This window comes from Salvelinus fontinalis, chromosome 10 (genome assembly GCF_029448725.1).
Source record: "Salvelinus fontinalis isolate EN_2023a chromosome 10, ASM2944872v1, whole genome shotgun sequence".
NCBI classification, from domain to species: domain Eukaryota; kingdom Metazoa; phylum Chordata; class Actinopteri; order Salmoniformes; family Salmonidae; genus Salvelinus; species Salvelinus fontinalis.
Window position 1 is genome coordinate 27,841,016 of NC_074674.1, and position 13,151 is coordinate 27,854,166.

The 13,151-nt window shown below is 39.2% G+C and overlaps 1 protein-coding gene across 1 annotated transcript in view; it reads right to left on the bottom strand.

The window, feature by feature from the left end:
- Positions 1 to 13,151, bottom strand: part of LOC129863906 (atrial natriuretic peptide receptor 2-like) — a 45,949-nt gene that overhangs the window by 26,498 nt on the left and 6,300 nt on the right. Inside the window, exons 3-7 of the mRNA XM_055936309.1 lie at positions 11,041 to 11,154; positions 10,601 to 10,736; positions 10,369 to 10,463; positions 8,527 to 8,662; positions 1,653 to 1,737 (exon numbers count right to left, since the gene is read on the bottom strand). Of these exons, the coding sequence (XP_055792284.1) occupies positions 1,653 to 1,737; positions 8,527 to 8,662; positions 10,369 to 10,463; positions 10,601 to 10,736; positions 11,041 to 11,154 (566 nt within the window). The remainder of the gene's footprint in view (positions 1 to 1,652; positions 1,738 to 8,526; positions 8,663 to 10,368; positions 10,464 to 10,600; positions 10,737 to 11,040; positions 11,155 to 13,151) is intronic.

Below are 13,151 nucleotides of genomic sequence, written 5' to 3' on the forward strand. Positions count from 1 at the left end.
AAACTTCCGACTTCAACTGTACATAAGTATTCACACCCCTGAGTCAATACTTTGTAGAAGCACCTTTGGCAGCAATTACAGCTGTGAGTCTTTCTGGGAAGCCTCTAAGAGCTTTCCACACCTGGATTGCCCATTATTCTTTTCAACATTCAACTGTTTGTTGATCCTTGCTTAACAACAATTTTCAGGTCTTGTTATAGATTTTCAAGCAGATTTAAGTCAAAACTCTAACTCGGCCACTTGGGAACATTCACTGTCTTCTTGGTAAGCAACTCCAATGTAGATTTGGCCTTGTGTTTTAGGTTATTGTCCTGCTGAAAGTTAAATTAATCTCCCAGTGTCTGGTGGAAAGCAGACTGAAACAGGGTTTCCTCTAGGATTTTGGCTGTGCTTAGCGACATTCAGTTTATTTTTTATCCTGAAAAACTACCCAGTCCATACCCATAGCATGATGCAGCCACCACTATTCTTGAAAATATGTTGAGTGGTACTCAATGTATTGTATTGAATTTGCCTCAAACATAACACTGTCACATTTTTCACAGTATTACTTTAGAGCCTTGATTGTGAACAGGATGCATGTTTTGGAATATTTTTTATTCTGTACAGGCTTCCTTCTTTTCACTCTGTCAATTAGGTTTGTATTGTGGAGTAACTACAATGTTGTTGATCCATCCTCAGTTTTCTCCTATCACAGCCAAATTCTTATTTACAATGGCGACGCTGGGCCAATTGTGCGCCACCCTATGGTACTCCAAATCACGGCCGGATGTGATACAGCCTGGATGATTAAAATTTGTAACTGTTTTAAAGTCCCCATTGGCCTCATGGAAATCCCTGAGCGGTTTCCTTCCTCTCCGGCAACTGAGTTAGGAAGGATGCCTATATCTTTGTAGTGACTGGGTGTATTGATACACCATCCAAAGTGTAATTAATAACTTCACAATGCTCAAAGATATATTCAATGTCAGATTTTTGTACCTTCTTTGCGAGGCATTGGAAAACCTCCCTGCTCTTTGTGGTACAATCTGTGTATTAAATTCACTGCTCGACTGCGGGACTTTACAGATAATTGTATGTGTGGGGTACAGAGATGAGGTAGTCATTCAAAAATCATGTTAAAAACTATTATTGCACACAGCTTCCATGCAAATTATTGTAAGTTGTTAAACACATTTTTACCCCTGAACTTATTTAGGCTTGCCATAAAAAAGGGGTTGAATACTTATTGACTCAAGACATTTCAGCTTTTAATTTTTTTATAACAAAAAAAACATAATTCCACTTTGACATTATGGGGTATTTTGGCAAGTGGCAAAAAAAATCTCAATGGAATCCATTTTAAATTCAGGCTGTAACAACAAAATGTGGAAAAAGTGTGAATACTTTCTGAAGGCACTGTATTTAGGCCAGGTAGTGTAATGGAGTTTGCCTTGGCAACTGACATACTTCTGCACCATCAGCTGCTGAGCGGTTGCTCCTGGCAACGGTCATGTCAATTCCATGCTGGCACCTTTTGTGTTCCTTATAAATAAATATCTCACTCTCCATCGCTCCCTCTCTCTCAGTCTACCCCTCCCTCCAAGATTAAATATGTTTATTTCAACTACTCCGTCTTCAGAGCACAAGCCTGTGTGAACAAAACAACTCACCTGTAAATAAGGAAGCTGGAGATTCCAAAAATGATGAGGGCTAAGCCAGACCCAACAGCTACAATCCCCAGCACTGGAAGGTGAGCTGAAAATACAGCGAACCAAATTATGCTTTCAAAAACCACACAATACATTCCTGAAATTAATATATTCTGTATTTGGGTATGCTATTTTGCCAGCACTTTCAGGCATAATATCCACCAGGAACATTTCAACAATCCTGAAATTCCTAAAAAATAACTAATTTTACTGCCACACTAGCCTAAATTAAACTCAAACTTGTGGCTTCTTGAAGATATATTCAACACACTTGTTACATCGTATTTTCAAATGTGCCTTTTTCAACCATTCTTCTTTAAGTGACCATCTGTGGGGCGCCATTCCAGTTCCCCTTCAGTCCAACTCATGCTAGTTGAGTCAGAAGGTCATTCCTAAACAAGGCAGGATCCTATTGGTCTCTTAACCTTGTTCACCAGGCATACTAAATAGCAACTAGATTCAGCCATGGGCCGATTTTCTCTTGAGCGTATGGCCTGGGAGCAGGAACATAATTACTAATCATTTGTAGACTGCAAATTGACCGAAAGAAGCCCAAGCAGATAAAATATTTGACTAAAACATAATAATTTCAAACCTTATACACAGTATGTGATCATATACAAATGTACATAAGATATACAGTGGGGAGAACAAGTTTTTGATACACTGCCGATTTTGCAGTTTTTCCTACTTACAAAGCATGTAGAGGTCTGTAATTTTTATCATAGGTACACTTCAACTGTGAGAGACGTAATCTAAAACAAAAATCCAGAAAATCACATTGTATGATTTTTAAGTAATTCATTTTCATTTTATTGCATGACATAAGTATTTGATCACTTACCAACCAGTAAGAATTCCAGCTCTCACAGACCTGTTAGTTTTTCTTTAAGAAGCCCTCCTGTTCTCTACTGATTACCTGTATTACCTGTTTGAACTCGTTACCTGTATAAAAGACACCTGTCCACACACTCAATCAAACAGACTCCAACCTCTCCACAATGGTAAGACCAGAGAGCTGTGTAAGGACATCAGGGATAAAATTGTAGACCTGCACAAGGCTGGGATGGGCTACAGGACAATAAGCAAGCAGCTTGGTGAGAAGGGAACAACTGTTGGCGCAATTATTAGAAAATGGAAGAAGTTCAAGAAGTTCAATCACCCTCGGTCTGGGGCTCCATGCAAGATCTCACCTCGTGGGGCATCAATGATCATGACGAAGGTGAGGGATCAGCCCAGAACTACACGGCAAGACCTGGTCAATGACCTGAAGAGAGCTGAGACCACAGTCTCAAAGAAAACCATTAGTAACACACAACGCCGTCATGGATTATGACTGCACCGTATTGAGGGGAGGATGGATGGGGCCATGTATCGCGAGATCTTGGCCAACAACCTCCTTCCCTCAGTAAGAGCATTGAAGATGGGTCGTGGCTGGGTCTTCCAGCATGACAACGACCCGAAACACACAGCCAGGGCAACTAAGGAGTGGCTCCGTAAGTAGCATATCAAGGTCCTGGAGTGGCCTAGCCAGTCTCCAGACCTGAACCCAATAGAACATCTTTGGAGGGAGCTGAAAGTCCGTATTGCCCAGCGACAGCCCCAAAACCTGAAGGATCTGGAGAAGGTCTGTATGGAGGAGTGGGCCATAATCCCTGCTGCAGTGTGTGCAAACCTGGTCAAGAACTACAGGAAACGTAAGATCTCTGTAATTGCAAATAAAGGTTTCTGTACCAAATATTAAGTTCTGCTTTTCTGATGTATCAAATACTTATGTCATGCAATAAAATGCAAATTAATTACTTAAAAATCATACAACGTGATTTTCTGGATTTTTGTTTTAGATTCCGTCTCTCACAGTTGAAGTGTACCTATGATCAAAATTACAGACCTCTACATACTTTGTAAGTATCAAATACTTGTTCTCCCCACTGTATATATATACACACATATATATATATATATATATATACACTGCTCAAAATAATAAAGGGAACACTTAAACAACACAATGTAACTCCAAGTCAATCACACTTCTGTGAAATCAAACTGTCCACTTAGGAAGCAACACTGATTGACAATAAATTTCACATGCTGTTGTGCAAATGGAATAGACAAAAGGTGGAAATTATAGGCAATTAGCAAGACACCCCCAAAAAAGGAGTGATTCTGCAGGTGGTGATCACAGACCACTTCTCAGTTCCTATGCTTCCTGGCTGATGTTTTGGTCACTTTTGAATGCTGGCAGTGCTCTCACTCTAGTGGTAGCATGAGACGGAGTCTACAACCCACACAAGTGGCTCAGGTAGTGCAGTTCATCCAGGATGGCACATCAATGCGAGCTGTGGCAAGAAGGTTTGCTGTGTCTGTCAGCGTAGTGTCCAGAGCATGGAGGCGCTACCAGGAGACAGGCCAGTACATCAGGAGACGTGGAGGAGGCCGTAGGAGGGCAACAACCCAGCAGCAGGACCGCTACCTCCGCCTTTGTGCAAGGAGGTGCACTGCCAGCGCCCTGCAAAATGACCTCCAGCAGGCCACAAATGTGCATGTACATTGGAGTAGCTTACCAAGAAGACAGTGAATGTTCCCAAGTGGCCGAGTTAGAGTTTTGACTTAAATCTATAACAAGACCTGAAAATTGTTGTAAAGCAAGGATCAACAAACAGTTGAATGTTGAAAAGAATAATGGGAAATCCAGGTGTGGAAAGCTCTTAGAGGCTTCCCAGAAAGACTCACAGCTGTAATTGCTGCCAAAGGTGCTTCTACAAAGTATTGACTCAGGGGTGTGAATACTTATGTACAGTTGAAGTCGGAAGTTTACATACACCTTAGCCAAATACATTTAAACTCAGTTTTTCACAGTTCCTGACATTTAATCCTAGTAAAAATGTCCTGTTTTAGTTCAGTTAGGATCACCACTTTATTTTTAGAATGTGAAATGTCAGAATAATAGTAGAGAGAATTATTTATTTCAGCTTTTATTTCTATCATCACATTCCCAGTGGGTCAGAAGTTTACATACACTCAATTAGTATTTGGTAGCATTGTCTTTAAATTGTTTAACTTGGGTCAAACGTTTCGGGTAGCCTTCCACAAGCTTCCCACAATACGTTGGGTGAATTTTGGCCCATTAATCCTGACAGAGCTGGTGTAACTGAGTCAGGTTTGTAGGCCTCCTTGCTTGCACACGTTTTTTCAGTTCTGCCCACCAATTTTCTATAGGATTGAGGTCAGGGCTTTGTGATGGCCACTCCAATACCTTGACTTTGTTGTCCTTAAGCCATTTTGCAACAACTTTGGAAGTATGCTTGGGGTCATTGTCCATTTGGAAGACCCATTTGCAACCAAGCTTTAACTTCCTGACCGATGTCTTGAGATGTTGCTTCAATATATGCACATCATTTTCCTACCTCATGATGTCCTCTATTTTGTGAAGTGCACCAGTTCCTCCTGCAGCAAAGCCCCCCACAACATGATGCTGCCACCCCTGTGTTTCACGGTTGGGATGGCATTCTTCAGCTTGCAAGCCTCCCCCTTTTTTCTCCAAACATAACGATGGTCATTAAAGTAAACACAAAATGCAGTTTTTAGGTGATCATTTTATTTACTAACTTCTCTAGGGTAGGGAGCAGCATTTGGAATTTTGGATGAAAAGCATGCCCAAATTAAACTGCCTGCTACTCGGGCCCAGAAGATATGATATGCAGATTTGGATAGAAAACACTCTAAAGTTTCCAAAACTGTTAAAATAGTGTCTGTGAGTATAACAGAGCTGATTTGGCAGGCGAAAACCTGTGAAAAATCCATTCAGGATTTTTTTCTTTTTTTTCTTTCTTTTTTTCTATTCAATGCCATTTCAGTATCCATTGACTTAGGACTCAAATTGCAGTTCCTATGCCTTCCACTAGATGTCAACAGTCTTTAGAAATTGTTTCAGGCTTGTATTCTGAAAAATGAGGGAATAAGAGCAGTCTGAATGAGTGGACCCTAAAGTGTCACAGGGCTTTTTCATGCGCGCGACCAGAGAGAGTGCCTTTCTTGTTTACCTTTTATATTGACGACGTTATTGTCCGGTTGAAATATTATCGATTAGTTAGGCTAAAAACAAATTGAGGATTGAATATAAAGATCGTTTGACATGTTTCTATGACCTTTACGGATACAATTTGGATTTTGTCTGCCTGTTTTGACTGCGTTTGAGCCTGTGGATTACTGAAGAAAACGCGCAGACAAAACGGAGGTTTTTGGATATAAAGAGACTTTATCGAACAAAAGGAACATTTATTGAGTAAATGAATTTCTGAGTGCAAACATATGAAGATCATCAAAGGTAAGGGATTCATTTTATCTCTATTTTTGACTTGTATAACTCTTCTACTTGGCTGGTTACTGTTTGTAATGATTTGTCTGCTGGGCTATGTTCTCAAGTAATCGTAAGGTATGCTTTCGCCGTAAAGCATTTTTAAAATCTGACACCGTTGTTAGATTCACAAGAAGTTAATCTTTAAACCTATGTAAAATATATTTTGTTTTCTGAATTTTTATAATTAGTATTTCTGTATTTGAATTTGGCGCTCTGCAATCTCACTGGATGTTGGCCAGGTGGGACGCTAGCGTCCCACATACCCTAGAGAGGTTAAAATAAAAAAGCTATCTGAACCTTCATGGCCCTATGTGACAAAGTAATTGCCCCCCCTTGTTAAATCATGAATTTACTATGTTTAAATCACATTTTTTGGAAAGCTGAGTTCAATTTCACTAGCCACACCCAGGCCTGACTACTGCCAGACCTGTTGAATCAAGAAATCACTTAAATAGAACCTGTATGACAAAGTGAAGTAGGCCAAAAGATCTCAAAAATCAAGACATCATGCTGCAATCCAAAGAAATTCAGGAACAGATGAGAAACAAAGTAATTGACATCTATCAGTCTGGAAAGGGTTACAAAGCCATTTCTAAAGCTTTGGGACTCCAGAGAACCACAGTGAGATACATTATCCACAAATGGAGAAAATTTGGAACAGTGGTGAACCTTCCCAGGAGTGGCCAGCCTACCAAAATTACACCAAGAGCGCAGCGACGACTCATCCAAGAGGTCACAAAAGAACCCACAACAACATCTAAAGAACTACATGACTCAACCATAAGAAAGAGACTGGGCAAAATGGCATCCATGGTAGAGTTCCAAGGCGGAAACCACTGCTGACCAAAAAGAACATAAAGGCTCGTCTCACTTTTGGCAAAAAACATCTTGATGATCCCCAAGACTTTTGGGGAAATATTCTATGGACTGAAAAGACAAAAGGTGAACTTTTTGGAAGGTGTGCGTCCGTTACATCTGGCATAAAAGTAACACAGCATTTCAGAAAAAGAACATCATACCAACAGTCAAATATGGTGGTAGTAGTGTGATGGTCTGGGGCTGCTTTGCTGCTTCAGGACCTGGACGACTTGCTGGGATTGATGGAACTATGAATTCTGCTCTCTACCTAAAAATCCTGAAGGAGAATGTCCGGCCATCAGTTTGTGACCTCAAGCTGAAGCGCACTTGGGTTCTGCAGCAGGACAATGATTCAAAACACACCAGCAAGTCCACCTCTGAATGTCTTAAAAAAACTAAATGAAGGTTTTGGAGTGGCCTAGTCAAAGTCCGGACTTGAATCTGATTGAGATGCTGTGGCGTGACCTTAAAAAGGCGGTTCATGCTCAAAAACCCTCCAATGTGGCTGAATTAAAACAATTCTGCAAAGAAGAGTGGGCCAAAATTCCTCCACAGCGATGTGAAAGCCTCATTGCCAGTTATCGCAAATGCTTGATTGCAGTTGTTGCTGCTGAGGGTGGCACAACCAGTTATTAGGTTTAGGGGGCAATTACTTTTTCACATAGGGCCATGAAGGTTCGGATAGCTTTTCTCCCTTAATAAATAAAATCATAATTTAACTGCAATTTTTGTTGACTTTGTGTAATATTTAAATGTGTTTGATGAATTGAAACATTTAAGTGTGACAAATGTTAAAAAAAACAAGTAATCAGGAAGGGGGCAAATACTTTTTCACAGAACTGTACTTTTGTACCGGTTTGCTCAAGCGTCTTCACAAGGTCCTTTGTTGTTGTTCTGGGATTGATTTGCACTTTTCACACCAAAGTACATTAATCTCTAGGAGACAGAACACGTCTCCTTCCTGAGCGGTATGACGGCTGCGTGGTCCCATGGTGTTTATACTTGCATACTATTGTTTGTACAGATGAATGTGGTACCTTCAGGCATTTGGAAATTGCTACCAAGGATGAACCAGATTTTTTTCTGAGGTCTTGGCTGATTTTCCCATGATGTCAAGCAAAGAGGCACTGAGTTTGAAGGTAGGCCTTGAAATACATCCACAGGTACACCTCCAATTGACTCAAATAAAGTAAATTACCCTATCAGAAGCTTCTAAAGCCATGACATCATTTTCTGGAATTTCCCATGCTGTTTAAAGGCACAGTCAACTTAGTGTATGTAAACTTCTGACCCACTGGAATTGTGATACAGTGAATTATAAGTGAAATAATCTGTTTGTAAACAATTGTTGGAAAAATGACTTGTGTCATGCACAAAGTAGATGTCCTAACCGACTTGCCAAAACTATAGTTTGTTAACAAGAAATTTGTGGAGTGGTTGAAAAAAAGAGTTTTAATGACTCCAACCTAAGTGTATGTAAACTTCCGACTTTAACTGTAGCATCAACAAAGATGGTACAACACTACAAATAATTATTCAAACTGCTGTAATACTATATAAGCACCTGACTTAACCATTAAATCACTTGTACAGGAGCCAGCCTACTTGACCTACCATCAATGCAGATGGGATCATCAGAAGAGAAGACGCACGGTGGGTTATCCAGAGGTGGGCTCCCTTTGGGCCAATGAATCCTCTCCGTTGAGGACCAGATGATCTCTTTGTTAGTTCCATTGTAATGGGCCACAAGCTGCAAAACACCAAGAAAAACTTTTTGCTTTGTTTACAAACTCGATTCCCATGGCCAAATTATACATTCAGAGGGATGAATAAGAAGCATGTTACATAATCAAAATGAGCCCTTTTTCTCCCACTTCCAATAAATATCACACCGCAGAGTATTATGAAAATGAGAGCCTGTTTAAATTTCACAGTAGCATTAAAGCTGCATATTAAAATAGCTGCTACTCTCCTTCAATGCCTTTAAAACATGAAAGCCCATCAGTGAAGAAAGCAAAAGTTTGGCCTGAATGTTTTGTGGGCATGCCCATAATAAATAACTATATGACTAAAATGTTAAACATTAAAATATACTCATGTATAACGCAAGACAGGGTATCGTTGACTTACTGGCCCTTCTGAGACAAATTAGTAGTTTTGAAAAGGTTGTCTGAGAAACGGTGTTCTTTCATCTCAGGCGGCGGGAGCTTTATTGTTTGATGATATGGCATTTGCCAGCCCTGTTAATAGCTTCCCTTGTTACAGAAGGGCATTGTGAAACATGACTCCAATGTCTCTAACCAGCTGCTGGAGAATGTCAATATAGCCTGCCTCCATAGTGGAGCACCAGACAGGCATGTTGGGTTGGGTCCTCCCTGCTACTCAGTCTGTGAAGGAGAAGGGCAGCCCCACTGAGAGGGCAAGAACTATGCAGGTTGTAAAAGTTTGTTGAGGAGCAGGGGGGCCATTCAACTCAACCAGTCATCAATGGCTTCAATAGCTACTGGTTTCAATAGAACCGTGTCTTTCTAATCAGTGATTTATTCAAATCAAGGAGTTTTGTTTAGGTTAGCGGACTCTGATCAAATACCCAACATATCATTAAGAGTCATGACCCCAGAATATCTCCCAAAAAGTAATAGCCCTTAGTCTTTGCATGATGTTGAACATTTATTTTTAAATACATTGATGGCAAATTGGCAATGCACAAGCAAAGCATTGGGTTTTCAGCTCCCCAATTCAGTATGCGGAGAGTAATTGAGGGAAATTCTTGTTACAGTAATTACAGAAAACTAACATCTGGAACGGATTAGATCGGTCCCCCGAAAGTACTGCTCTCACTCACTGTTATTATTTATTGTCACCGAGTTTACTATTGAGATCCATTTTATAAATCATAAAGTGCACAAATTGATATTTTGACAACAGATATTTTTGTAGTTTAGAAATATACATTTCTATTGAAATGTTGGCTACAGCAATTAGCAATAAATAAACAAGAGGCTTTAAAAGAATAGCTCTGCATCCATCTCCACTGTGGGATATTGTAAAAGCAGGAATTTGAAAATGAACACTGTTATTGAATGTTCACATAGGAAAACACATTGATAATGCCAAGTGTTTACTTGGGGAACTCAATGATTCTCTTGTAAGTCACACTCGCCACTCATCAGAACATATCTGCATAAAGTATAAAATAATGGTGCACTGTCTACCACTGGTAAATTAGCAACAAATTATGTAATGTTGATAAACGATTGGTCCTTTTTGGAATAGTAATAACTGCCATGACTTTAAAGTGACTGTAAAGTTAACTTGCCTGAAAAAAAAAGCCTGATAACAAAATAGCAAGTTGTGTCTTTTTGTGAGTGGCTTCTAAAATAGCAAAGCTTTAGATGTCTTGACTAGTTAAATAAAGGTTAAATAAATAGATCTACCTGCAGAAGTAACACTTACCCCATACTCTCCAGATTCCTGGTTTGTCATTGCCCAGAGGTTGAAATCAGTGTTCCTAGCATTGTTTTTGTCTGTGGTCACAAGTCCTGTAACCCCTTAAAACACAGAAAACCTTCACATTTAGACTTTTCATATCAGTCATAATGCAAAAATGGGTTTCCTACCCAACTGACACAAAAAGGATGATTGCAAAGAACTAAAAGCAGCACCATGATCAACTCATAATATTCACCCCAAAATCGCAGGTTTTGCATCCTCTGTGTGATGCTGATTCCATCGCTCTGGGAGCCCCCCTCCGCCAGCGTCTCCTCCAAGGCCTTAGCATACATCACAAAGCCATCATAGAAGCAGCCAGCAATGAAATCCATCTGAAAGGAATGGAGGTCTCTACATCAGCCAGCAAGAGAGTAGTCTTCATAATCTTCATTCACAAATGCAGCTTTTGTTTACTATTTGCATGGAATTATATCTTGACCCTTATATGCATGGCTCTACTCCCTTTCTATCTCGATTTAAATATCTGTTTGAGCCCAGTTAGACGCCAAAACGCCATTAATCTTCACAAGGAAGGAGTCAAGTTTTTAATGAATCAAAGAAATCCATTAATTACTATGTATAAATGATCTCTTTTATAGCAGTGGCTTAGATGTGGCAGGATTTCAAACAACTTACCAGAGAGGGTTCTATGTTCACATCAAAGTCCTTCTGAGCTCTAATGTGGAGCTCATCTTGAAACTCTTTATACTCTGGATTATCAGGCTCCCTGTATGTTATTACCAACACGGACTGGAAGAAAGAGAGACAACAATGAGAAAGTGGAACATCACTGGGGAATTACACCCAGAGCATCATAAACATGTACCAACTATGACAGATTTATAATCATGGCATGCAGACGGATTTCCTACTGGGTGGAAATGTAAATGATACAATTGTAATTCGAAGTAGGATTAAAAATGAGCAGATGTATCCTGTTTTATAATCTAAACAGTCTAATGAACAGTCCCTTGTGAGTAAACGGCAACAACATTTATGGTGAAGAATGCACAATTAGCTGTGTCCAAATGCACATGTCTTGAAGACTAGGGCAAAAACGTTTTTTTTTTTTTTAAACCAGCTGTGGTAACTATATATTGCTTATGTTATAATTAAATTTCTATTTGCCTGACTTGTTGCAAATTGCTATTAGACCACAGTTGTGACGTTGTTTGAATAATTATGTTTGGATGGAGGCATATTGTTTGGATGGAAAAGCACCGTTTCGGCCTAAGATTTAATATATGGTCATCAATTGAGTTGACTTGAACTTTGCCTTGTTATTACTGATATAAGCTAAATCCGGCTGAATGGTCAGATTCAGTAATGATAAACAATCGACAAGTAACTTCCAAAAGCAATCAACATTCTAGAGCTGCATATTGCCATAAATCCTTTTACTGCTTGTAGTCAAATGAAGATGTTGTATAATCAGTAAAACAGGGCCAAAATCGTATATATTACAAGGTAGAAGTATATCACGAGCAGAGGCATCAATTTTAACTAAGTATTAGGTCTCAACAAAGTGCTTTACGAATAGCTTATCTATCTCCATCTAAGTGCCTTCATATTGTGTCTGTTTATATCTAGCCTTTTTATTGTAACGCTTCAGAAAAAAAGACTTGCAATAACCAGACAACAGCACACACTTTTTCAGTCAAGTTAATAAGCTTAACTTGTCTTTATCAATCCAAAGTCATTTGTAGCGCCTTTCATTAGGAGTTCTACGCCGGAATTTCTAATACTAAGAGACTACAGTAACTGCAGCGAAATCAGTGGCATTTAACGACCAAATTGGAAGAGAAGCATCTGTACCCCCCCACTTACTTATTTCTCAACACATCAACATGCAGGACTAAGTGGCTTTTAGCTGAAAACACATGCTCTCCTTTATTAACTCCATCCAATCATTAAAGTCCTCCGAGCAGAGACAGATTATTGCCTGCCGAGTCAGAACCATTTTGAAGTTCGTTATCACAATCAGAGAAGCACGTTCATTTTACATAACTGTGATTAAAATAAAAGCTTTATCCATCTGCACAATGGAATTTCCATTTGAAATTTGTGGGACAAAGCATTGTTATCATAGGCAAAGGTCAGTTATGATTTGATTGGATGACTAATGCAGTGAGTTAGACTGGTTTAGGGAAAGTTTTGGGGTTAGGTTGAGAGGATGCCTTGTAGGCCTACTGTAGAGAGAGACATGGTTCTCGTTAGCATCCTCATTAGGTTATGAACAATGAACCATAATTGTCCCAAGCTGGTTGTCAATGGCTGGTGACAAACATGCCTGGGAAACATCTCTACCTCTAAAGAACAAAAACATGCATTGTAAACAAATACAAATTTGCATGAGGTACAAACATCCTAAACGTTTTATAATAAAACTTTACAGTAGTGCTGAGCGATTAGTGTTTTTTGAAGTTGGTTCGGTTTGGGTTAGATTATTAGAAAATAATCACGTTTTCAATATTTTTTTAAACATGAAATGCATTATGAAATAATTACAATTATTTGTTAGTTTTTAATGGAAATTCCACAGCAAAAACCTTGAAAATATTCCATTGTCTCCGTCAGGTCCGCATTGGGTAGACATCAACAGAAAAATAGGAAGTTACTATGAAATAAAAAAAACATTTTAGTTGTGTATATTAATGAATTTTTATTTGATTACTTAATAATTTTTTATTCCTTAGTCATCATCACATCTCTGCTCAAGCAGTAGCAGCCAGACAACGTTCTATGTG